Raw genomic sequence first — 27,850 nt, forward strand, 5'->3', positions numbered from 1 at the left:
ATTACCCTAAAACTTCTTCAGAAAAACCTCAAAACCCACAAATAAAGCACTTTTCCCCCCTCCAGTTGCTGAGCTTTGTGTGTCAGAATATTTATTTTTGTTATGCTTTTTATTGACCTACTACATCGAAGCCAAGTATTAAAATGGAAGAGTCTGCCCTGGGAATGTAAGAAAGGCATCCCTGACTGTGTCTCAAACTTGGACAGATTTTCTTTTTTTTTACATACAAAAAATAAATATTGTGATCCCATCAGTCTTAAAATAAAATTAAGGAATGAAGAGACCACCTGCCATCTCATTCAGAATGATAACCCATCCAGCCCCTAACACAGATGAAAAGCAAAAAGCCTGTTGCCTAGCAGGACCCATTAATCAAGTGGGTTTCTGTGGCTTGGTGCTGCTCTGAAGATGGATGACGTGGTCATAGGGAGGATGGAGGAGCCCATTAGGCCACTGTCACCAACCCATTCGAGACTCCCTGCTGCTCTTGTTGTGTATTAGCTTGTCAGGGGCTGTCCGTGCTTTCTCCCCTGCAGGTTTCTCTTGCAAGTTTAAGACCTAGATTAACTAACAGGTATATAAATTAAACTGACTGCCTGTGAAGACTAAAGGGGCTTAAGGATGCTGTGTCTGCACCTCATACATTGTGCTGACAGCACATATGTTCACTGGCCATTTACCATGTCAGCTAATGAAAGGAAGCATAGGCCCAGTCCGTCGTATGTATTCTGCCACTTCTGAGAGTAGGGGAGCAGTGTTTTGATGGACGAGCAAAAGCCTTTGAGAGAGTTCAGCAATTCTGATCTGTAGTTTAGAGAGGAAAGCCTGGTGAGTTGGAGTTTCTGATTTGTAATTAAAACACCCAGTACTTTTGCTGTATGCTCATATTATCATCATCATAGTATCATAGTATCGTGCGAGTTGGAAGGGACCTTAGAGATCATCGAGTCCAACTCCTGGGTTTCGAGCCCCCTGTGTAGCGAAGCGGCACTTCTACCCCTGCGCCACAGGGGGGATTCGAACCCGGGCCCTCCAGTGCCGCAAGCAGCAGCATATACCACTGCGCCACTGGGGGCACACATTATGTATGGAAAACCAATATGAGGTTGTAGAAACAACAACTACATCATCATTAGAGTAAAAATCCTCTTTCATTTTGGGCAACTTAGCTTGTAGGAGACATTCTTTTTTGGGGGTGCTAACTGCTGTGTCTCTAGAATAGCTAATGATGGTAATTTCAGCCCAGATTTATCAGGGGGTGATGACACCCTGGAACAGGTTGCCCAAGGAGTCTGTGGATGCCCCATCCCTGGAGGCATTCAAGGCCAGGCTGGATGTGGCTTTGGGCAGCCTGGTCTGGTGATTGGTGTCCCTGCACATAGCAGGGGGGTTGAAACTGGATGATCTTTGAGGTCCTTTTCAACCCAGGCCATTCTATGTTTCTATGAATATCATACATATGTAAGAAGGGTGCTGTTTGTTCTGTTTCCTTATCCAAGTCCCTTCTGATTAGCACTTCTAACTAACTACAGTCCCGAAATAGTTAATAAACAGTGTCTTTGTGCAGATGAGATTTTGGACTAATCATCTTTTACTAAAATATTAGAAATATTTGGGATAGCTAGAATTATTTGGCATTAAGGTATCCTAAAAGATATTCTAACATCTTACTTACATAGTGTTTCTTCAAAGCCTCGTGAGTTTGGAAGGTGTTGGGAGTTCATTCTAGACATATTAAATTTTCTTCACACAGCTTAAATCTGATTAATAGATTTTTAGCAATTTTTGGCTTGTTCTCTGTGCGTAGACAAAGTTCAGACATTCCTCAGCCTCCAGCACAAGTGTGCAAAGAAAATGGGTTGCTTCATCTCAGGTGTTTTGGTGGATTTGGTGATTTCATTGCCAAAGAGCAATGGCTCTGACAGTCAGCTGAATATGAGCCAGCAGTGTGCTCAGGTGGCCAAGAGGGCCAATGGCATCCTGGCTTGTATCAGGAATGGTGTGGTGAGCAGGAGACTAGGGAAGTCATCCTGCCCCTGTACTCAGCATTGGTGAGGCTTCACCTCGAGTACTGTGTTCAGTTTTGGGCTCCTCCGCACAGGAAAGACATGGAGGACATGAGCAGGTCCAGAGGAGGGCAACAAGGCTTGTGAAGGGCTTGGAGAATATGTCCAATGAGGAGAGGCTGAGGGAGCTCGGGCTGTTTAGTCTGGGGGAAAGGATATTGGATATTAGGAAACACTTCTTTACAGAAAGAGTAGTTAAGTACTGGAATAGGCTCCTCAGGGAGGTGGTTGAGTCACCGTTCCTGGATGTGTTTAAGAGCCATTTGGATGTGGTGCTCAGAGATATGATTTAGCAGAGGGTTGTTAGAGTTAGGGTACTGGTTAGGCTGCAGTTGAACTTGATGATCTTTGAGGTCTATTCCAACCTGAGTAATTCTATGATTCTATGCTGAAGTACTGACCCTGAAATGTGTAAGGCCAAATGTTGCATAGTGGCCCAAAGAGGGGCAGCCAGTTTCCTTCTGTGAGTGTCGTAGCAAAGGAGAAAGGCAGACAGTGTGGGCATGATTTTCTAGGGTTCATCTGTCAGGAATCTTCACGTGGAAAAGATGAATCTCAGACATTCCTCAAGTATTTAATTGCTTGGAAATTGGTATACTCTCAAAAGTCCATAGTGCCTGTTTTAAACACAGGTTAGCAATAATGAGAAGAAAAGTACTTTAAGCAGAAGAAAGTCAATAGCAGAAAAACGTGATGAGGAAACATAAGAAGAAACCACATCTAAAAGCATTTTCCATGCTTTCCACTTTTGTGTGAAAGACCAGTGAAAAAAACAGGGCATGCTCATTTCACATCCTGGAGGAGAGCAGAGCTCATAGAGAAAGCTCTTGAAGAGGACTCTTCATTAAGAGATTTCACACTGCATGGGCAGCGTGCTAAGCCTGGTGCATGGCAAGACTTTCACAACCTACATCCTCAGTGGAAAACCATCTGCAATTCTCTGTTTTTGTTCTATTTAAAAATACACCTAGATGTAAATTTATTAATTTGGACAGGAAAGCAAAGCAACCTTGTGACTCATTTAATAACATACATTTAATAATGTATGTAGGATTTTCTCTTGTTGAAAACTTTGTGATTTGAACAAAAGATAATCGGGACATGCCAAGCGAAGTGTAATAGCAGTCATCAAGGGACTGTTGTTTTTCCTGTTCTTTCTCTTATGAGGTATCATGAAAAAGGAATTGCTTTTGAGTCAAGTGAGAAAATGGGCCCCCTGAATAAAATTATAAGTTACCTGTTTTTGCAAATCTGTACGTGGTCTGTCGACTTTGAGAAGAAAAAGGACTAAAAGATCCTTATTGTGCCTCTGCCAGGCCTTTTATGAGTCTTATTTTGTTAGTGCATGTGCTGTTAAATGAAAATTTAAGAACATGTTTGAGGTTTTATTAAAGCTGAAATAGACTTTGCCTTTTTTAGCTTCCCTGAAAAGCAGCTTTTGCATAACGTTCTGCAAGCAAGCGCAATGTGAAATGCATCCGTGCTCTTACCTTGAAAGCTCCAAGTCCTCTTACACAATGGATATGCAAAGTGACAGGTTTTCTAAAACTTATTTATCTGAAAGCACTGTCCTCAATAATAATTATAATAAAAATAGAATGAAAAAGCAAAACCGAAACGAACACGTGTATTCAAGTTGAAGTTTAATCTTGTTTTATTCAAGTGCACATGTTTCCATGTTTGTAGTTTCATTTGCTTTTATGCTAGGGCTATTTTCAATAGCAGTTTGAATTAAGTGGAAAAAATGACCACTGAGCTGTTAAAAACTGAAAAGACAAAATCCATACTTAACTGCTTAACTTGTTGAAAATAAAAAAAGTGAGTGAGTGACTGCTGTTGATATATTTTAGCCACAAGAGATGTTAAATATCAAGCAGGGGGTGCTATGTGATTTTCTGATGCGAGGGTGTTTAGGAAAGATTCCCTTGTGATTAGGCATGATTTGCCTTTGGCAAGTCCGTACCAGCGATTCAAAGTCACCACCTACTCCTTTGTGTGCCCAGGAATGTTTCAAGAGGACTCCCCCTGATTTTCTGTGTGCCTGAAGGAGGCATTGGGTTGTGTTTCACAACCCAAGGGTTTGACACAGAGTAAGAACATGAGCTTGTGTTCTTTGTTGGACAGATGAGTAAGGCTGTGCTGTACGTAGCTCTGCAAAGTACTGATCTGCCCATTTCCAGAGATGTGTGCTTTTGGAGAAGCTGCCTTATCAGGTTTTCTGAATGAGAGAAAATAGCACATACATGAATGAGCCTCAGCATTGAGGGAATGTGGATTCACAAGTAATTACAGGCCCATATTTCCCATTGGTAAACAAAGGGGAAGGGAGGATCCATTGTATGTTATTCTGCTTTCCAGTCTCATGGGCTCAAGTGAGAGTTTCCTCCTTTGGTTGTAATATGAGAGTTCTGCTTCCACTGTGGCTTCTGCTAAGGGCTGCTGAGTAAATTACAGTTTGACTATGGGAAATGCCACAAAAAGCTAGAAGTGCTTCAGACCTTGTCCTTTACAAAGTGTTTTGTTGCTCTGGGGAATTCACCAGTACTCCTGCACTACTATTCTATTCCCTAAATACACATCCAGTAGGTACACATGTGTTAGACGTGGCTGCACAAATGCAAACAAGTGAATGTATCAACATAGCCTCTGTCTGACGTGAAAGAAAATATTATTCCTTTCTGCATACTTAGAGTCAAGAGGCAACGAATAAGCAGCCTACCAGAGGATACAGAGGATTGTCATTGCCCAGACAATAAACTTCAGATCTATTTGGCACTTGTTCTGTGTTCCAATGCAGACTGTTCTTTATTTTATTCCAAAGCACTCCAAACCATAAAATACTTAACCACTAAATGAATAACTCTGCATTATGTAAAATATAGTAACTGAAACTGGGCGTTCTGATGCTAGTTTGAACTCCAGACATTGTCTAGACTGCTGGAGTTGTGTATAATTCTTGATTGGTTGAAATGGTGCAAGGATAACTCAATAATGCTTGTAAAGAATTATAAGAAAATTAAACTCAGAAAAAGGTGCATTTTGCTACAAAGAATTTCACTTTTAGAAGTAATAGAAAAGTAGAGTAAAAGAGAGTGAGAATCTGTCTGTCTGTGATAGTTCTACAACTTTCAGAGCAGTCTACTGCACCAAGATGCTTTTGAAACATTTCAGACGTAAGAAGGAAGCATACAGAAGGTGGAGCCTTGAGCAAGTGACCCAGGAGAAATTCAGTCATGTAGGGTTAGGAAAGTCAAAGCCAAATTTGAATCTAGACTGGGATTTGAAGGTGAACAAGAAGGCCTTCAACAAGTATATCAGCAACAAAAGGAAGAACGGGGCATATGCATGTCTGCTGTGGGCTGAAGTAGGGGATCTGGTGACAAAGAGTCAATGTCTTCTTCACCTTGGTCTTTATTGGTAAGACCATTCTTTAGCAATCCTAAGTTCCTGAGAGCAATGGGAAAGTTAGGAGCAAGGAAGACCTCCCTTAGGTGGAGAAAGATCTATTTTGGTATAAATAGCATGGATATTCACTGGAGGTGATGTGTTACATATCATAGAATCATAGAAGCACCAAGGTTGGAAAAGACCTAAAAGATCATCCAGTCCAACCGTTCGCTTATTACTAATAGCTCCCACTAAACCATGTCCCTCAACACAACATCCAGTGTTTCCTTGAATACTCCCAGGGTTGGTGATTCCACCACCTCCCTGGGCAGTCCATTCCAGTGCCTGACCACCCTTTCTGAGAAGTAAATATATACTTATCTATATCTTTAGGTTGCTGGTATTGCAAAGCCATTCTCCATTACCTTTCAAAGATCGCAACTACTAAGGCCTGGGAGAAAGTAGAAAGTCATTTTCATGAAGAGCAAGAAGGAGGATCTGGTCGGCTAGTCTTACCTTGGTCACTGGGAAGGTGATGGAGCAAATAATCCTGAAAATGATTTCCGAACACGTGAAGGGCCAAAGGGTGACTGGGAGTAATCAGCATGGATTTATGAAGGGGTAGTAATCCCTGACTAACCTGATAGCTCAGCAAAAGCAATTGCCAGGTTGTGCCCCTGAGGAGAAACAACCTTAGCAGGCTGACGATGAGTCCTCAAATGCCCTTGCAGCAAAGAATGCCTGCAGCTTTCCCAGCTGTATTGCAAAGACTTGCCAGCAGATTCAGGGTGGTGATCCTTACCCATGGATTGTACTGTGATTGTTCAAGTGAGCCTCCCAGTCTACTTACTTAAAGATGGCTTTCTCAGTAATTGAGAGTGTATTACTTTCTTTTCTCCCTAAACCTCAAGAGATCTGTAGGTAAGCAAGAGATCCTTACTTCTGAGTTATTATGGAATTAAAGGTTTTGTTAGCTGTTCTAGAAATAGATGGTTAAAATAGGACCGTTAAAGGAAAAAAAAAACAAAAAACAAAAAACAAACAAACAAACAAAAAAAAAGAAAACAGCCCTAGAAAATGTAATTCAAAACATGATTAATGTGTATCCAGGATTTTATGTGCCATCCAGTAAAACAAAACTGGGGCCAATATAAACTTGAAATGTAATGCAACTACTGAATTAGATTGAAGCATGTACTCTCTATATATCTGCAGCAATAGGAAATGCTATAAAAATTCAGGAATGCTTAGATATTCAGTTAATAAGCTTCTAGGTTTATAATGCTAAACTATGTAGGATATGTGAAGTTGTTGGCTATACGTCTGTATAGACTTGAGTATTTATGCAATGACTGATCACTGTCTAAAATAACCGGTTGTTTAGAAGAAGTTTAAGAATGGAGGGAGTGGCAACTTTAGGTTTTTCCTCTACTTGAAGAAGGGGATAAATGTAAGGATTCTAAGAATGTGCTCTTTGTGAACACATTTGTGTCTTGATGATATTTCCCAAAAATGTATGTTTACAGCTTCGTGACTCGGTGTGAACTGCTCCCCAGCTTTGTCTGCGGAGTCGCAGGCTTTAACTTGTTCTTTGTAGGCTCTCTTCTATCAAACGGAGCTCGTAGGAAGTCTGACCTCATCACTGGAATTTGTTTAAACATTCTGCAAGGGGAAAAAAAAAATAAAAATTAAAACTGCAATAAGTAAAACACGGAGGGTTTGTTATGACAGGTTTAACTTCTAAGTTGTTTGCAAGAAAGGATCACTTGAGGTTTGTAGCAACATTTAATATATTTTTGTTATATGATGCTTCCGTAATTTCCTCAAGTGATTGATCAAAAGCTATTTGCATACTGGCATTAGACAGAACTAGAGGAAGAGTTTTCTCTGCGGAAATAAGGCATTTCCATAGAGAAATCCATTTCTAATGGTTTATTTTGGACGTATTCTGCACTAACTTTACAGACTGGCTAGTGCGTTGAATGCTACTCCTATTTAGTTGAAGCCAAGATCACGATCTAAATAATCGTGGTGAAGAAGAAGATCTTGCCAGCTGAGTGCTTTGACTGTTTGTTATATTTGGTATTTTTCCTTTCTTTTCCTGTAAGAAATATACCATTTATATTCTTTTTCTCAAAACCATTGAAACGTAGCTGTTCTAAATCTTTCCCCCCAAAGCATGTGTGCTTTAAAAGGAACGCCTATTGAAGTTCCACGCAGTAGCTGTAAAATATGACTCTCTTAGCTCCGTTGTGAAATAAAACCCAGATCCTTAGATATTTGTCCCCAGGCCACAATCCTATGAATTGTTTAATCCTTTCTTGGTATATTATAGCTTTTTCATTCCCTGATTAATGAGTACACAGACTGAGATCAACATGTTGTATAGGGATGGAAATTATGAGCTTAAACACTTGCACAGCAGCTGAAGTTTGTTCTCTGATTGTCAGTCTGATATGTTTTATAACTAAGATATTTATTTGTTTATTTTAATTCTCAGTGTAGTTATTCATCCTGGTGTGGCAATATCCTGTTAATTTTTGATACATTCTCCAACCACTATTTTTAAGTCAGTTTGCTAATTCAACTTCACATTGTTACCAATATATTCTTACAGTGTGAATTTATCCACAGTTTGATGTTCGTTCATGTCTTGTTGCAGTGCGAAATAGAGGAATCTGAAAGTCATATATATATATTTTTAGTTTAGCAGTAATGCAAAATCTGTGTCCTCAGCATAGGCTGGAAGGGAACGTGGGGGAAGAACAAGGTTGAGGAACTGCATGAGCTGTATAATTGCTTTCATTTGTATTACAGTTTCACTTAGGCTAGAATCCATTCACATAAAGGAGCCCCAGAAATACGTTATATAAAATAACTTTGGAAGAACATCCTGTTTTGTCGTTAGACAAAAATTGTTCTGCTTAATCACATACTGGTCTTGTGGTAGGGAGTGGGGGGGGGAGTATGACCAACTTTCCTTTGAAGCTTTTGAAGATATGGTTTCTCAAAGGTATCCAGACATTCTGCTGGGAGAACTCATCTCCAATGTCAGGTTGACCGTATGCAACTTGACACTTTGTGGTTTCTCGGTCACTAATTACATTCGCTTGACCAGTTGTTACCGTTCAGTTCTTGATGCTTATTTTGTTGAGATACTCTTGAAATTGAAGTAGTGTTTTGTAGTCAATACGATTATATTAGTTTTCAATTTCATTTTTACTTTGGTCATTTTTATTTGTACATATTCACAGACATTACATAGTTTTTGGTTTGGTTCTAATTTTTGTATGTCAGATTGCATGATAGGCAGTCCTCAATAAAAACGCAACCTTGAGCTGAGCAGCTGATTAAGTTTTTGTTCTCCATAGATGAATTTTGTCTTTATTTTGACATAATTAATGAAATACATGTCAGGACAAATGACAGTAATGGAAGCTGCTGTGCTGAGATTGTCAGGAAAACCAAAAGCCTAGAATAATCAGGTCGTAATTTAAATCAAAATTAAGAGTATGATTGTCAAATTTTGATAACAATAGAAGCCATTTTTGATCTACTGAACACTTGGAATATTTTAAGGGGCTCTGAGTAAACTGGAGCTGTGAGATTTTACTTTGCAACATAATAACGATTATGTCTGCCTGCAGTCAAACCTGGGCAGATTGTGTAAGTGTACCAAACCCTCCATGGTTCTGAAAGGGAGAGGGATGGTTTTATTTCAGTACCTAACTTTGTGAGATCCTATAAATGAGAAGCATCACGGGAGGATAATAAACAAATGCTGTCTTTTGAATTTTTTTTTTTATCCTTTTTATATTCTGGTCTGTCAACAATCCAAATACTCATTATTTTGGTAAGTGAAGGCTTTGATACACATTCAGACACAAACATCAGACTTCAAAGCAAAAGAAATGCTTTCAGTGTGGCAGGAAGAAACAATCCCTATAAATTTTTGCTATGGATTCAGACCATATTCCATCCTCAACAGTGATATAGGAAAGTCTATAGGAGCAGTATGAAAGTTTGTCCCTTTGGTGACCCATTCCCCTGGTACTTTCCTACAATATACTAAAGGGACTGTATGAAGGTGTTGTTTTTGAATTCATCTAGCTCTTTTTGCTGACACTGTCTGCCTCTGCAGTCCCCTTTGACAGCAAATTTCATAAAGTCACTACCTGCTTATTATCTTTGTTAAGCTGGTCTTTACTCGTCACCTTTCACAATGACACCCAATGTTTAGTTGGCTTTTATGGCTGTGGTTGAGCACTGAACTGAGGATTTTAGAGAACTGTCAACTATGATTTGCTGAGATCTTTTCTCCACTCAAAGTTCATGTGAGAATGCTAGTGAGGATTCGATTATTCTTCCCTAATCAAGTCATTTTATATTGACTTGGTCTGTAGATCGTCTTCTACTTGTTAGCCCACCTGTTCAGTTTTAAATCTTTAAGGTCTTTACCATTTATGTGAAATTTAACCACATACGTTAAGATTTTGCTGTGCAGTCCTTCTTTGGGTCAATGAAGTTGAATAGACTTGGTCCTAGTCCCGATTCCTTGGGAACCCTGTTGTTAAGACTTTTTAATCCAGCAAAAAGTAACTATTTGGTCATAACTGTGGTTCCTATCCTTTTAAAAGCATAGGAAAAATCCCCCTTTTTTCAATTCTGTTCTGTTACTTTCTTCAGTAATTCTTACTGGGAAGCCTTGTTCTGAGAATACAAGTCAACTGGATCTTCATTTACCCACATGCTTTCACTCCACTCTCTGAGTTCCTGCCAGTAGTAAGGCAATATTTTCCTTTGCAAAAGCTCATTGATTTTTTCCCCCTGGATATATGTGTGCTCAGCAATATTATTCTTTCACATGGACTCTACTGTGTTACCAAGAACAGAATTTAGTATCAGTGGTCCTTTCAGGGTCTTCAGGACTCAGAGGTCAGTGCCATCTGATGCACGTGACGTAGAGATTCAGCCAGTCTAGTCATCATCTTCATCAGTAATGATAAATGCCAAGAGTTTGATGAACTTCTTTGCTATGCTCTTCCCTTTCCATACTATCTTTTTATGCATCTGTTGGAAAGTGATCCTGGCAACTGCTCGGCTGCCTTTCGTCTTTCAAAGTATTTAAGAATGTTTTAGTCTCAGTGTGCATATCTGTTGCATGGTGATCCTAAAATTCTCCTTCATCCTCTTAATTCCTGTTTACATTTTACCTGCCTTGTTTTATGGCCTTTCCTGTTCTCTTTTTCATTCTGTTCATTTTCAGACATTCCCTGATGTTGTCCTCTGCAGTCTCCTGACACATTTTGAACAGCACATGCAGTTTATACCTTCTTAATTGTATAAAATGTGGCTATGATAATTTTTTTTAAGGAAAATATACAACTGTGGAGTACTGTGATGTGATTATAATACTGTGAATCATTTTCCTAATTGTTAGTGGCTAAAGTAGTAGAGATTGTTAGCTGTTAATTCAGCCTTGTGTTGAAACTTGTTCAAACTCATTGGTAACTGAAGGAAACGCTTACTGTGGAACTGTTCATGTTAACTATGAGTCTTTGTTGTACCCATTAACCGTTTGCCTTTATCATAGCTGCATACCTCTGGAGGGATGTGGCATACAACTGGGTTGTACAACTGGCCAAATGGGGAAGTTGGAGACTGGCAAGCAGAGATGAGCAGCGATTCTCTAACTGTGATAAATAGCATAGAACTGTGGGATGTGCATCTTTTTGTTCCTTCTAAATTGCAGTAGGCAAGCAGTTAATGTAATTGGCAAAGATTATTGCTTAAGCTTCAGATTTAATGTCCAGCTGAGATTAATTAGGAGAAGGTCTCACAGAACAGTGGGGTCTTGTAGCTCTGCTCTACCTGCAATTGTGAGAGAAAAGGTACTGAATGCCTTCTTCTGGTGTAGATATATCCTGGTGAATGCTTTGAAAAAACTTCACATGACCTAATTACATGATGTAATTAATGGGAAACCAAATTCAGTCCCCCAGGGGGTCCCATCTAATCTTAAATTCCTGCATGTGCTGAGACTTGTATGTAGATTCAGGAAAGTGTTATTAGCAGATTAACTGATGACTCAGCCAGAAGCTGGGGGTTTTCTGCACATTTTAAAGGCAAAATGAAGTTAATTAAAGATAATTATCCAAAGCTTTAGGCTCAAATTTGGAAGTTGTGGAATTGGCTATCTGACATGCTTAAATCTCAGTCCAGAATATATATTTGTGATAAAATGTAGACTTCAGATGTATGTCTCATGAAGTGCTTACATTCCTCATGGAAATATTTATCAATCTAGTATTTTTCTAGCATTTCAGTACAAAAATACATTCTGCAGAGCCTGCACAGTTATTTGATTGCAGTGAGTTCATTTTAAGGGGCTGAATGCAAAATGGATTTAATGTAGAAGCTCTTGGTTTTAATTTAGGGATAGAAGTGCTCTAAGAGATTAACAGAAATAAGGAGAAATAGGCATTTCTCCTTGTTTTTTACACCTTTTGTAAGTGATAAAAAGCCATGAAAGAGTTGATATTATGATATCAACTCTTATGAATATCATAAGGTCTGGTCAGAAAATTGCAGGCAATCATGAAGTTGTGTGTGTCAGGCATGCTCTCCATTACTTTTCAGTTGGGAATTGCTACTCTTTAGCAGGACCAGAGCGGCTGAGAGGATGCCATGATCTGAGCCACTGACATGTAAAGTGAGATGCAGCAAAGGTTTCATCCACAGGATCTCATCTGAGAGGACAGCCTTTTAGAGAGCGTTAATTCAATTGCTTTACGTTCACTGGGCTGTAATTGGACTTTATTGCATTAGGAATATCCAAATGAAGGGTGCGATGTTCATAGCAATGATGCCCCTCATTTAAAGGGAATGGTAGGAACATTTAAGTGCTTTCTGATTTTTCTCTATTTTTATTACTTGCGTTGAATTTAAAGGCAATTTTGTATCTTTTCAAATGTGTATGAACTTTAAATCAGGTGTGATTAAGCCTCGAAAAATCTAGAATAACTTCAGATGATATTTATATCATGCTGTCTAGAAATTGTATTACAAGATTTGCATCGCTTTACTGCAATACAAATTGGAAATCTTATGCATTAGAGACCATTTTGGAGTATAATATCCAAATGCACTTACATTTTCTCATACTCTTTGCAAGCTTGAAAGCTGAAGAAAATGGATTGCAGGATTCATGCAATTAGCTAGCTGTGTGGTGTCATTTTGTCTGATTAAATGGAGAATTTATGTCATCGGGTTGATGAATCTCACACATCCTGGCTAAAGCTATGTGCGCATTTAAAATACACTAATTTGCACCTTCTGAATTCCAAGGAATGGGATGTAAATATGCAGGGTTCAGTTTGCAGTGGAATGGTTTGGGTCAGCAAAACATTTATTGACTAAAGATATCCCTAGCAGTTACAGCTCTCACACTTTCCATAACGTAACGATTTCAATTATCGTTGGGCTGGGGGATGTTGGAGGTCTTTTCCAACCTTTGTGAATCTGTGATTCTGTAATTGTGTGCTGGTTGCATGCTGAAGACCTTAGTTCAGCAATGTACTTGGAGTCATGCACAATTTGCATAATTCCTATGCTTGATTGAGACACTTTCAAGCACCTTGTTTGCCTATGCAGTGATCATTTTTCTGCTCGATGTAATCAGACTCTGGCACTGAGAACTGACCTCGCATAGGCTGGTTTTAGCATTCGTCTGTGTTGTGTCGCCATCAGTTGGCTCTTGCTTTAATATTTGTGGTTTCATAGCTGTTCAAACACTTGAATTGTGTTATGGTAATCTTTACACTAGTTATATACCTCTTGATTGCCTGTTTTATATGCAAGATTAGCATTTTGTCAACATTGGCATTGTTGAAAAAACAGCTGTACCATTTGGTTGGTCTCAATTGAATGGGAATAGTTAGAAATCTATACAATACATGTAACATAACTAATAGAAAAAAAACACACCCTAGTAACTTTGAGCTGTATGCTTAGCTATTTAGATACATATTTACCTCATCTACTGTATTTTAATATTTTTCAGACAAGTATTAAAGAAGGATTACTACTGAAGCAAACCAGTTCTTTTCAGAGGTGGAAAAAGCGTTACTTCAAGCTTCGAGGTCGTACCCTTTACTATGCTAAGGATTCCAAGGTAATTCAATGATATTAGCATCTAACGCCATGTACTTAATACATACTCAATGCTGAAGAGACTCAGATTGCACTGTTCCATTGCAGTGATCATTACTTTTCTGTATTCTGTTGTGTTGCAGCAATTGACAGGAGATGTAGGTGACATTCTTCAGATCTCCATCATTATCTCCATCTGACCCTCTTAACAATGTTCTATTGCTGAGGCACTAAAACCTCTCTCTGACTCTTGGCTGCATAGTACAAACTTGTATGACTGTGATGAATCAAAGAAGACATAGTCTCTTCAGGGAGTCTAGCACTGAATTACCTGTGCTATTACACTTTTGTGCACTTGTTGCTACCCCAAGCAGTTTATGTCTTAAAAAACACTACAGATACGAGCTGTGAGAGTGACAATGTTATCTGTGTCATAAAGATGAGACAAGGAGGAGAAGTGATTAGGCAGTTGCATGAATACCCTACAGCACTGACTCCCCAGACTTCCTAAGTCTCACCAAACAGTGGTTGCATGCTGGATCAAACAGTAAGCAGTTATTTTATTTCTCCTTCCTATAGCATAAAAGAGAAAGAGTGAAATATGGCTAAGAAAGAGCAAGGTGATTCTGTTAGACTTTCTTTTGCTTCATGACCCATTGTGGCTCCTGAGCTCTGTTTTCCCACCTTACTGTTACCATATCATAGATTCTCCTTCATGAATTGAGAATTCCATCATATGACTGGTCAAATTTTATCTTACTGTGTGTGAATCTTTTGCCTCTGATACCACATTTAAGGTACACTGCAGATACCCCAAAGTTGCATCTATCTAGCTTTAAAGAAATATCATAGAATCACAGAGTTATTTAAATTGGAGGGGACCTTAAAAATACCTAGCTCCAACCTGGATGGAAAGGGTGGCCACCCAGCATCTCAGGCTGCCCAGGGCCCCATCCAACCTGGCCTTCAAATGCCTCCTGGAATGGGGCATCCACAACCTCTCTTCAGGGCTGTTCTCAATGATTTCTTCTCGCAGTCTGCACTGATATCCGGAGTTGCCTCAAACCTAAGTGCAGTATGTATTTTGGGAGCCAGTGTTTTGCATTCTCTCAGTTAGCAAATAGAAATGTCTTTGGTGATGAAGAAGGAAGTTCTATCACCTCACTAGTGTTTCCTTCTTTTGCTTTCTTGGTTTTACTTTATTCTTGTCTTCCAGTTAGAGTGGACATGAGGAAATGGAAGCAGGGAGTGTAAGCATGCTTCACATTGGACTCAGGCTATATTTAATGTTTTTGTGTTTTTTTCCATTCACAGTCTCTAATATTTGATGAAGTTGACCTGTCTGATGCCAGCGTAGCTGAATCGAGCACAAAAAATGTCAACAACAGCTTCACGGTATGGAACCATTATAATATTGGTCTTGAAAGCTGTAGGTAGAACATATTACGAAGAAAAACAGTAATCCTCTGAATACCTTCTCACTGTCCTCTGTTTGGAAATGAAATGTCCCTTATTTGGAAATGGCATATCTTGTCAGCTATATTGGTAGTTTTGTAGATGAATTTTTTAAATGGAATTTGGAAGGTTAGACATCTATCTATTAGGTAACATTTACTTCAAAAGAAGCTGACACAAGGCATTAAAAATTCAGCAAGCTTTGATATTAGTACTTTTGGTTTCATCCTGTAGTTTGTCTTTGAAGTGGCATGCTAGATTGATTCAAATGTAATTATGTAATCACTTTAATTTCCTATAACAATATTATTGCTATTCTGTCATATGAAAGTCTATTTTATATGTATATATTTTTAATTGCTGATCATATCCTTATTTTAACAGTTTCTAAGTTATGTGAAAAACTGGCCTCACAACTGTGCCTTGAATCCAATAGTGGTATAAGAAATAAGGGTCTTGTAAATTTACAAGTGTGTTTTCCACAGAGGTCTTGCCATCTATTGTTTGATTACATGTCTGGAAGTGTTGGACACACTTCCTATGATGGAAAAGTAAATTTTTTGAACAAGAAAAAGCATTGGGGAAGACTGTGGGTCTTATTGTCCTTCTAAAGGTCACAGATCATCACACTAACTGCAACAGTGTAATTTCTCTTAAACTACATATCCCTTATTCTCTACTAAAATGCAGATTTTCTATTTTCCTGAGGATTTCTGTCATCACAGATGGTCTGAGCTGTCAAGACTATAATTCAAGGTAGTCCAATGGAGGCCTCTTTGAAGCTTTGTCAGTTCTTCCCTGTGCTAGTATTTACCAGACAGTCACTGAAGCATTCAGAAAACTTCAAAGTTATGTTCATGTTGGCCTGGGCAGTCCAGAATGTTATAGAATCATAGAACTGTTTGAGTTGGAAGGAACCTTTAAAGGCCATGTAGTCCAAGTTCCCTGCAATGAACAGGGACATCTACAGCTTGATCAGGTTGCTCAGAGCCCCATCCAGTCTGACCTGGAGTGTTTCCAGGGACATGCAATGAGAGGACATTCTGAAATCCAGACAAAACTATGTTATGTCAGCATAAGTTTCTTTGCTGACAATTAAAAAGACTAATTTAATTTTAATTAAAAAGCTTAATTTGACTGGAGGTCTCTGATGAGGGGTGATGGTGCGATACTGGCTTGCCTTCCAGAAAGGTCCTTCTTGGTGCTGGGAAGTTGCTTCTGTCTGTTCCCTGAACAGCTTTACAGCTGTCAGGCAGGCATCAGGAAGGCTTGAGAAATCAAGAGATGTGCAAAGATGATGAGTTGAGAATCCCAGTAACTATGACTGTACCTTGTTATTTGGGGAGACTCAGCATGTAGGACTCAGCAAGCTCTGATGTTCTAAACTTCCCTCACTGTTGTTTCTTTAGTGGTCTCTGGCAATGGAGTTACTGAATTGTGAAGTAAGACTTTCATCTTGGTGAAATTTTGAGAGAGTCAGGTGTTATGATTTTTTTCCTTGCTATTTCTTAAAGCAAGTGTTTGGTGTTTTAAGTTCATGTAGAGTCCTTTAAATCCATCCACTGTTCAAAATCGTGCTTCGTAACTAGCTTCAAGGTTTCTGGGGAAGACAGCAGTGAAAAAGAAATCTTAGGGCCTACAGCTTTAATAGATTTGGAAACCAATTTATTTTCACATATAATTTGGAGCAAACAGGGCTTTCTCTAAGGAGTGCTAGAATTCATTTTGAAAAATTACTGGTGTGTTGAATTGAGGACTGAAGTGCCATCTGATTTGACTGTGAAAGATGGTAATAGTCATCATCTTGCTTAATCTTTTGGCTTCTTCCTTTGTGTTTGCTGAACTTGGTCTCCCAGCAACATGACTTGGTAAAGTAGGATGCCTCTGGCCCTGCCTGCAGTGGTTTTGAGGGGGAGGTGGTGGTAGCTTTCCTTCAGTACTCCTTACAAATAAAAACAAACATTTTGTTCTTCTGTCTTTAAAAGCATAAATCTGTTAGCATTTGTGTGTATGTGTGTTAAAAAAAGTAAAAAAAATAATCCTGAACTCTTGCCTTCTGTAGTTGATGGATTTTTCCTTTTTCTTTGGCCTAGTAGCGTATATTTTTAACACAGACTTCATTAGATGGAATATGGTTGAACTACGTAATCGTGAAGGTCCTATCCAACCTTGTGATTCTATGATTCAATGATTAATATCCATCACAGGACATACAGTGGTATTTAAAGAAAAAACACACTTATAAGAAATGAACATTAAGCTCCTACTCCATGGTTTGTGGAATTTACAGTTTTGCCTTCCTTTGCCCCTTCTAGTCTGTCTATTTGGGGACTGAAGTGTGCTTGTCAAGATTTTCCATGTTCTTTTTTGGATGAAACTCAAGTCCTAAAATTAGTCATTAAACACACGTTTAAGGATGAGCTTGTTTGTGATGTGTGTGCTTGTGGAATATTTTATGTAACTAAATATCAGTGTTTATACACCAGAATTACTTCTCCTTTCTTGCAACAAACAAATTGAGGCTAAGGGGAAAGTTAATGTAAATAAATAGATGCTAATGAAAATCAGGAGCTACTTAAAACAGCTTATCTTTTGCATTTACTTTTTCTGTATTACTTTTTTCTTTATTGCTTTTCAGTGAACAAGCTTGTGTTAGACTAGCTTCTAATAGACTACAGTCATTTTGTATTTCTGTCTGCCCTCACACACAGAGGAAATGATGTCCTGTGGTTTCAGCAGGCTTTGAATCAGACCCTTAGGGCTGGATTCTTCTCATATGCATCTTAGTCCATAGTAAGAGAAAACCAGTTGAAGGAGTTGATTCAACCCATCAAAGACTTACATTGCCTTCTCCATCAGCAACATAGGAGTCTGCTGGGGTTTCTGGTCTGCCTGTGCCTACAGCTTGGTGGGATTGATGTATGCTGGTGTTTTCGAGTGCTCTGCTGAACATTTTTTCCACTTTGCTTTGCTTCTGCCTCTATGGATTGTTTATCTTCTCTCTGAACATCCCAAGGAGCGTAGATGCACAGCATATTACCTCTTGGGGACACTATTAGGATGAATCAATGTCCCCTATTATTGTATGAAAACAAATGGGGCAGTGACCGATTTTGCCCAGTGCTCTCATTCCTCACACATTTTGGTTTGTAGGGATGGCAGACGTTAATATTTGAATGAATATTTGAATAATATTTGATTAATATTTGAATAGAATGCTAATATTTTTAGTGCCTTTAGGAAAGTATCTTCATTGTTCACTAAATAAAACTGAGACTGAATGAGACTGAAGAATGGTCTCCAACACGCAAGTATGAAGTCTTAGGCAAGTGCAATGTTAGTGGTATGCTTATATTCTAGTAGGTATAAGAAATTTGATTTTTTAAACTATATAATGATTCTTGAACAGGTTTATATGATTAATGAAATTCTTCAGGGAAAGAAAGTCAATTATGAAGCACTGGAGAATCACAGAATGACTTGTGTTGGAGTGAGCCTTAAAGACCATGCAGTTGCAACCCTCTGGCAGCCACCAGCTCAGGCTGCTGAGGGCACCATCCAAGCTGACCTTGAATTCCTCCAGAGATGGGGCAACCACAGCTGCTCTGAGCAGCCTATGCCAGTGCCTCACCGCTCTCTGAGCAAATAATTTCTTCCTAAATAGGTCTTGACAGGCTAATTTTTGGTCTAGGCATCTTTAACAACTTTTAAAGAGCATCAGCAAGAAAATAAATCTGTAGATGCTAACCATGCCTCCTTTCAATGGCTGAGCCACATTCATGGTTTAAATGCCCTTTGTAATTATAAATCCAGCTTAGTTTCATGTAAAATGCACGGGCATTCTGTGGCTGCATCTGTATTAAGTTCATCCGAATTAATGTTTAAGACATTTAATTAAGCTCCTCTGTGATAAATATGATGGCAAACAATAATTCAGGGTAGAATTTCCAGCTTTGAGGTATTACACTGTACGGTGGCCTTCATGCATTTGTTTTCTGTTAAGCAACTTCTAGTTCGTGTAAGATTCTTACACAAAATAATGGATGCTCAATTTCTTACGTATGTTTTATTTCTTATATTCTGAACTGTGAAAATTCTGATGGGATTAAACCGTTATCAAATTGTGTCTGGCAGTAACAGAGGAAATAATTTCCCTGTTTTTCTGGAAGGTGCCCTCTAGGAATATGGTAATTAATGTACCGGATAATACTTGAATTAGGGATTCAGCTTGCCATATCTTCAAATTGGAATTCAGTGACAAGTTTAGAGACCCTCAAATCTATGCGACAACAATAAGATTAACATCCGTTTAAAGAAGATTCCAATATTTGCTCAATTAAATAAAGACTCCACTGATAATTAACTAAATCTCCAGTAGCTGTGATACGAGCTTTGTCATCCAGGCAACCGAAAATGTAGACTCCGACTTTCAGCTTTCTGAATCAAATCCATTGATTGAATATGCAGCTTCAGAGAATGGTCATTTTGAGGGGATGGAAGCTACAGTAGACAGATTGGCTGCCCTGGAAAACCTATTGCAGTTCTTAGTAATCAGAAACTGGCTGGAAATGAAGATTTGTATTCCAGCCAATTACTTTGATTACGGTGATTCTGGGTATGCTTGCAGAAATGTTTAATATCTTCTTTTTCTTTCTTTTTTACTGCTGATTTATTTGTTTTAGTAATGCTGAAGACCATGTGGGAGTCTAATTTTCCATTCTGTGGAAAAATTTTTCCTTAGGTAGAAACCTGGGCTCTAAGTATTCTCACCTAGCGCTAAGCAAAGCCAGTTGAAGCCCATAAACTCTTCTTTTTTGTATCTTTTTTGTTGCCTCCTTTGGACTTGACCATTTTCTGAGATAAATAATCTTTATAAATATTCTTTTGTACTCTTACTTGTTCTTGCTCTTCTTCTGCCTCTTCTTCTGTAGTCGTTTTGTAAATTAAGTGACACGATTGACACTAAGGGTTCCAAGTGAATATAAGTCAAAAACACTTGAGGTTGATAATATTTTCTATCATTGTACTCCCTTGCATTCCTGTTAGATTGCACATTCTGCCTGTTTGCGGCAGCAGCCACACATTATGCACTTTTTGCCCTGTGAGTACAACACCAAGGTCCGTTTTTCTGTTAATTTGATGCTTTCTGTAATTCAGATATACTTATTATTTTTCTGTATTTCTCTTGTTTTGTTTTGTTTTGTTTTTTAAGTTCCTCTATCAACTAGTGGTATTGTGTTCTTTGTATCTGTTGTAGTTTCCATGGAAATAAATAGGAGGCATTACTTTCAGAGCTATCTACATAGAATAGAGAGACCAAATAATCTATTGCAACAACTTCATTGGTTGAAGTTTATCTTGTTTTCCTCTAGAATTCTGATCACCCTATTGTTCCTATCTATATTTTTGACTGATCCTTCATCTTGACCATAGGTGTAAAGTTTACCTGTGTATAAATTGCGTGGAACCAGCTTAAAGTATAAGATAGTTCAACTCATCTTGGCATCTTCCTGTACACTTGCTGGTTTCAATGGGAGATTGCCCAGTTGTGCTAGTTGAGTCAGGACATTCAGCAGAATTTAAAGTTGAGTATTATAACAGGGGCCTGAAGGCATATTGCTTTTTAGCAGTTTATTTCAGCGCTGCTTCGTCTGTCAGCTCTGTGCCCATTGTCGTGATTAGCTGCTACTAATTGATTTTAGAAGATTAAATTTTAATATTATCTATGGGCTTTTAAAACGATGTGTTGCCAGACCTTTGCAATATGTTGAGTAGATGGTGTGAAAATTTCTTTGAGACTTGGATAGGTTTTGCTTCCTGTCTTATCACCCAGACTGAGTTCCAAATGAAGCTTTTTTTTTTCAGGGATGGAAAGCTTCAGGGAACTCTTCAGGGAACAGGAGAAATGCTTAACTTTCCCTAAGCTGTATTAAGGCGAAATGAGAAGAGCATTTTCCCAAAGGGTTTTCAAACCTTATCTTTACATTTGGGCACTGTAGCCTTCTGTCCTTTTGAATATCAGAGATAAACACAGAGTCTCCAAGCTGGGCCAGGGCAATCCCAAGTGTTTATGCAGACTGGGTGAAGAACCCCTTGAGAGTAGCACAGTGGAGAAGGACTTGGGGGTCCTGGTGGATGAGAAGCTGGACCTGAGCCAGCAGTGTGTGCTTACAGCCCGGAAGGCCAACTGTGTTCTGTGCTGCATTAAAAGAGGAATGGCCAGAAGGGAGAGGGAGGTGATTGTCCCCCTCTACTCAGCTCTGTCAGACCCCATCTTCAGTGCTGCGTCCAGGCCTGGGGTCTCCAGTACAAGAAAGACTCAGAGCTCTTAGAACGTGTCCAGAGAAGGGCCACTAAGATGATCAGAGGGCTGGAGCACCTCTCCTATGAGGAAAGGTTGAGGGAACTGGGCTTGTTTAGCTTGGAGAAGAGAAGGCTCCAAGGAGACCTCATTGCGGCCTTTCAGTACTTGAAGGGAACATATAAACAGGAGGGTAAATGGCTGTTTACGAGGGTGGATAGTGATAGGACAAGGGGGAGTAGTTTTAAACTGAGACAGGGGAGGCTTAGGTTAGAGATTGGGACAAAGTTTTTCACACAGAGGGTGGTGACGCACTGGAACAGGTTGCCCAAGGAGCTGTGGATGCCCCATCCCTGGAGGCATTCAAGGCCAGGCTGGATGTGGCTCTGGGCAGCCTGGTCTAGTGGCTGGCGACCCTACACATAACATGGGGGCTGAAACTGGATGAACATTGTGGTCCTTTTCAACCCAGGACATTCTATGATGATATATAATCATCCTTGTATTGTTTCTTTTCCTGTTTGGATAGTCTAACCCAAGTTTGATTTTTTTTAATTGGAAATCATTGCAAGTGATTAGCGCAAAGTTTAGGGTCATAGAATCATAAAATCATAGAATGGCTTGGGTTGGAGGCTTTATATATTTATAAAGTGCAGAAGTGCTTATGGATGACAGTGGAGTTATGTCTCTGATGCTGTCCTTGTTGCTTACAAAATTCAATTTGCTGCAGTTCAGTCTCAATGAACATTAGATTGTTTCTTTGATCATAGCCTCAAGCCTCCATCAGACAGACTTTACTTCAGTAATTTTTTTAGGCTTTTTCTTCTGTCCAGTGACCTAAGGTGTGTGCTGACCTTTTCTGGTCTTTCTGCTGCTTCTCTTTTCCTGATGTGTGCAGAGACATCTTTCAGTAGATCAGTTTGATTAAAATTGCATCGAACGTGACTTTGAACGCTTCCAGTGATGGGATGTGCTGTCCTTCCAGTTGACTTCCCTCAGTTGCCGTCGTCTGTTTGCTTCCCTTTATAGATCTGTGAGGAGATTTTCCATAGTAGTGAGATTTAGGGTAACTACTCTCAGTGCTTTTAAGATGTAAAGAAATGAAAGAATTCTGTATCACTGCCTTGTTCTTAGCTGGATGATTAACCTTTGAACTCTGTAGGGATACACTGGAGTACATCTATCTGAAATTTTATTCCTTTGTGAAAAAAAGTGTTTGGTAAGAATGGATCTGTTTGAAACATGTTGTTGTTTCTTGATAAACTTACATAAATTGCAGATTTCAGATAGTTTTCACATTAACCTTACTGAATGCAGTCTTGTATGAATACTCCCTAGAGTGCTTGAATCTCTGTTATTGATGTATCTCAACTCAGAACCGCAGCATGGCTGAGGCTTGCAGGGCCCTCTGGGTCCCTCTGCTCCAGCCCCTGCCCCAGCAGGGACACCCAGAGCAGGGTGCCCAGGGCCACGTCCAGGCGGCTCTGGGAGATCCCCAAGGAGGAGATCCCACAACCACTGGGCTGCCTGTGCCAGTGCTCTTCCTAATGCCAGGCACCAGTGAAAAGAACCTGACTTTATCTTCATTGTGTCCTCCCATGTCAATTGCATAATCATTTAAAATAAATAGAAATGGTTTTGTAACAATTTCCTGGGTTTGGGCAGACTTGCATTTCCTTTGAGTTCAACTTCAGTTACAACATCTTAACAGCACACACTGGTGATGGGCACTCAAAGACATTTGTAGGTGCCTTTACTTAAAGTGCTTTTGCTTAAGCTGAATTCTCCTCCCAGCAACACTGTGTTTTCAATGTTGCACTTGGTGTTATCAGAAGGGGAAGTGCATGGCACAGTTTCCAGACATGGATGGCACATGCAGACATTCGCTATGCCCTGTTTGCAGCCTAAGCAAGGTAGATGGAAGTCCTGGAGTAACATCTGTAAGTATCTCCGATCCTCTTGATGTCTCAGGAAGGGGCAGTATGGCTGGAAACAGTTCAGGTTCTTGTGCTGCTGGCCTCCCCAGCGTGACTCAGCCTTCAATGGACAGCTAACTATTTGGATGGATTCAGCTTTTCCCCAGTTGTAAGCTATCTGCTGTTCCATACAGATACTGATTAGCCTCTAAATGACAGAAGGCTTTTTGATGCACCGAGCCTAAGCAATATTCAAACCACAGAAACAGAGGGAAAGTGCTTTTTGTTCAATTTTCTAGTCCATTTTTTCTTTTTTTTTTTTTTTTTTCTATATTCAGGCAGCTTAGAAACAAAACAAATACTGATATAGCAAATTAATTATGCCATGGGAAAAAAAAAACCTGAGAGACAAAAGCAATTAGTGTGCAGTTGCAATGCACTTAGATTTTTTCCTCCATTTAGCATCTGCTCATTTTCACCCACCCTCTGACAGTGACAAGAAGAGGTAATGAAGCCGAGAGCTCTTTGGGAAGCTTTGGGTGTGACTTTCAAGTTTGAAGCTCCTCATTTCTGAATGATGCGCTGTCTCCCTTTCCCAAGAGTATCTGGAGACATTGAAGCTTTATGTTTCATTATGAAAAACCAATAAAGCATTTCAGCTACGAGGCTAAAATCCATAGATAAATCACTTGGGATTGAGCTATTACGATAAAGCAGAACAATTTTCAGAAGAGAAAAAAACGGGGTGATTAAAATGTGAACACTGTGGTCTGTGTTGTATATTTTGGTTCTGGATGCATTTACCTGGAGGTTGTTTCCCACAGAAAAAGGAGAACTTTTTCTCAAGTCGTTCAGGGAAACGCAAGTTTCTTTTTCTTCCTGTAGTTTTCTGTGAGGTTTTTATTATTATTATTGAAACACAACAAAATGACCAAATAAATGGAAGGTTTTCTTTTATTTCCATCTCTGAGCTCATAGTGTGACACCAATGTAACAAGTGTGTCTGGAGAGCAAGCCATGCACTATGTATTAGTGAAGGAGGATTGCCAGCTTCCATTCTTCCTGCAGTGTTGCACTTCACTGTTCTGTTTTATCTTTCTCCCTTTGCTTTAGAAGTAAGTAAAACACCTGAAGAAACCTTAAAAAGTATCCTTATGGTGCAGTTCCTGTGTACAACAGTTCTATAATATATATATAGTCCTACTATAACCCTAACCGGTGGCGCAGTGGTAGAACTGCCGCTTGCAACACCAGAGGCCCGGGTTTGAATCCCCCCTGTGGCACAAGTGGTAGAAGTGCCGCTTTGCTACACAGAGGGCTCGAATCCCGGGAGTTGGACTCGGTGATCTCTAAGGTCCCTTCCAACTCGCACGATACTGTGATACTGTGATATATGGAGTGGTTCCCAGTCTACATTTACAAAACATTTGCCTTTATTGTACTTCAGCATTGATTTAATATGAATTTCTAACTCTTCAGTCCAAATTCACAAAGTCTTTCCTATACCGGGTCTTGTTACTGACCTGTTGTAATGTTATACATCGGAAGGAATAATAGTTTTCTTTTTGCAGTTGATTGACGTTGCATGCCTGAGAACTGAGAAACTTACAATTTCTGACAGAATGATCTTTGCTGGTTACTTTGTACATCCGCTTTATTGTTCCATGGTGCAGCTGGAGTTCTTGATATACCTGGATTCTGCTTTCACAGAATCACTGAATGGCTGAGCTTGGAAGAGAGCTCTGAAGGCCATGTGGTCCAGCCCTCTTTCTTCAGCAGAGCCATGCAGAGATGACTGTTGAGGACTGTGTCCAGATGGCTGTTTAATTTCTCCAAGAAGGGAGACTGCACAATGCCTCTGGGCAACCTGTGTCAATTCTTACTCACCCACACAGTAACATGTTTGCTGATGTTTGCATGGATCCTTCTCTGCTCCAGTTTGTGCCCATTGTCTTGTATCCTGATACTGGGCACCACTGAGCAATGTCTGGCTTTGTCATCTTGGCACCTTCCTTCAGGTCTTGATGGACACTGATGAGATTCCCCTGAGTCCTCTTCTCCAAATGAGCAGCTCCAGCTCTCTTGGCCTCTCATTACAGGAGAGGTGCTCCCAGCCCTTTGTCATCTCTGTGTGACTCCTTCCAGCATGCTCAGGTCTCTGTTGTATTAGGAGTAGAGAGGAAGGATCATCCCTTTTGTGATACTCTACCTAATGCAGCCCAGCATTGTTCTGGATGCTTTGCTGTAAGGGCGTGTTGCTGAATCATGGTTCTTTTCTGCAAAGCTGTTTTCCAGCTGGGAAGACCCCAACATATAGTGGTGCTGGATGTTATTTATCCTCAGATGCAGGTTTTTGCACTCTTGGTCTGTGTGGTTCCCCATCAGTCCACTTCTTTGGTTTATCATGGTCAGCCTTCTGGTGCATTGGCCACTACTCTCAGTTTTCTGTCATCTGCAAACTTGCTGAGGGTGCACTATGCCCCATCATTGAGATCATTAATATATTAAACAGTACTGCACCCAGCGTTGACTCCCTGTGGTGCACTGCTTATTATTGGCCTCCAGCTAAACTTTGCATCACAGATGCAGCAATTCGTGCTGTTTACAGTCCACTAAACTGTTTGTTTATCCAGCCCATACTTACAGTCGTAACTTCATCAACTTCCATATGAGGAGCTTATGGGATAGTGCAGTTATCATTGTGATGTTTGCAGATAAGCTCTGGTAGATTGTTATGCATCAATGACCGCAGCAGCCTACCCCAACTCCTACGACAGAGATGCATTCATTCATCCTAGAAGGCCCATGTGAAAGTGACATGGCCCTCATTTCCATGAGAACAGGGAAATCATAGAATCATTGAATCACAGAATCATAGAATGTCCTGGGTTGAAAAGGACCACAATGTTCATCCAGTTTCAACCCCCTGCTGAGTGCAGGGTCACCAACCACCAGACCAGGCTGCCCAGAGCCACATCCAGCCTGGCCTTGAATGCCTTCAGGGGTGGGGCATCCACAACCTCCTTGGGCAACCTGTTCCAGTGCGTCACCACCCTCTGTGAGAAAAACTTCCTCCTAAGATTCAACCTAAACCTCCCCTGTCTCAGTTTAAGACCATTCTCCCTTGTCCTATCACTATCCACCCTTGTAAACAGTTGTCCCCCCTCCTGTTTATATGTTTATATGTTCCCTTCAAGTACTGGAAGGCCACAATGAGGTCTCCCCAGAGCCTTCTTTTCTCCAAGCTAAACAATCCCAGTTCCCTCCACCTTTCCTCATAGGAGAAATGGAGGGGCAGACAGAGAGCACCATTGTCCTGACATGGTAGTATTTCCCAGAACTCACTCCCCAACATTTTGTAGGACTGAGAAATCACAAAGCATTCATTCTCTTATGTTCATGCCCCAGGCATTAGGTGCTGTCCCTGAGTGGAGAGGCGTGGGTGTGCTCTCTTGTTAAATTGCCTTCTCTTCGTTAGTTCCAGAAATATATTTTTAATATATCTGTTTGAAGAAGAGGAAAACTATTCTCCCACCTGCTTCTTGTTCTAAGTGATGTTTCTACATTACTAAGCCAATTCAAGGCCCGTTATACAAAGTGCTATTAGTCTAATGCTTGATAATAGTTCAGAGCAGCACAAGGTGCTCTAATGCAAATATCATGTTGCAGGAAGTAGGGTACTTTGCTGTTGCTGCCGAGATGCGGACCATTATTTTCTTGATTAGAAAATGTAATGTGTGCGTTTTCTTTGAATTGGTGTTTTGGCTTGAGTTTTGATAGCAGATTACAGTATTGTTCAGCACTTGTGAAATACCAGTTTTCCCAAATAATTAAAGGTGAATTTGTGATTCTAGGGACATTCACACATGCACAAGTAAAATGTAAGGATTTGTTTCTTAAAGGTAAAGTTAGAATGAGAAAGGAAGCAGAGGTGTATTCCAGAAGATCCACAGAAAAGTTGCCATTTTACTGCACTGTTGACAGCAATGATTTTGTAATATCGTGCTCTTGTTTTCTTTTTCATGGAAGTATTCTGGACTGTGCTCGATATAAGTATTTATTGATGTACCTATCAGTAAGTACTGTAGTCCTTATTCTAAGAATACTTACTTAGAATACCCTTATGTTAATTTATATTTGACTTACCTTTCTTTGACTTGATGGTAAGATGAAGAGCTATATGTTTGGAAGAGAGATCAAGTATCTTAACTTGTGAATGTGCAAGGGAGATGTTTATAGCAGTCTCTTTGTTCTGGCAGTAAAGAGAGTGTATTCAAGGCTGTACTGCCAGCCTGTAGCCTGCCTAAATTAGCCCACTCTTTGTAGCGTATAGGACTTACACATAAAAGCACCCAGAATGGTAGCCACCAAGCTGTGGGACCTCTATTTTCTGAAATACTGCTGATATGACAGAACATTAAAATTTAGGAAATGTGCTCTGTCAGAACTCTGGTTCTATATGATTTCATTTTGCAGGTCTTAAACTGTAGAATCATAGAATGGCCTGGAATAGACTCATAGAAAAGAACTTTAAAGATCATCTAGTTTCAACCCCCTGTTGTATGCAGAGTCAC

The 27,850-nt window shown here is 39.8% G+C and overlaps 1 protein-coding gene across 3 annotated transcripts in view; it reads left to right on the forward strand.

Moving 5' to 3' along the window:
• DGKH (diacylglycerol kinase eta) overlaps positions 1 to 27,850 on the forward strand; it is a 150,216-nt gene that overhangs the window by 66,852 nt on the left and 55,514 nt on the right. For all 3 annotated transcript variants that reach the window (XM_072358514.1, XM_072358505.1, XM_072358549.1), the window contains 2 exons: positions 13,516 to 13,626; positions 14,919 to 14,999. In XM_072358514.1, the coding sequence (XP_072214615.1) occupies positions 13,516 to 13,626; positions 14,919 to 14,999 (192 nt within the window). The remainder of the gene's footprint in view (positions 1 to 13,515; positions 13,627 to 14,918; positions 15,000 to 27,850) is intronic.

The sequence above is a fragment of the Excalfactoria chinensis genome, chromosome 1 (genome assembly GCF_039878825.1).
Source record: "Excalfactoria chinensis isolate bCotChi1 chromosome 1, bCotChi1.hap2, whole genome shotgun sequence".
In the NCBI taxonomy this organism is placed as follows: Eukaryota; Metazoa; Chordata; class Aves; order Galliformes; family Phasianidae; genus Excalfactoria; species Excalfactoria chinensis.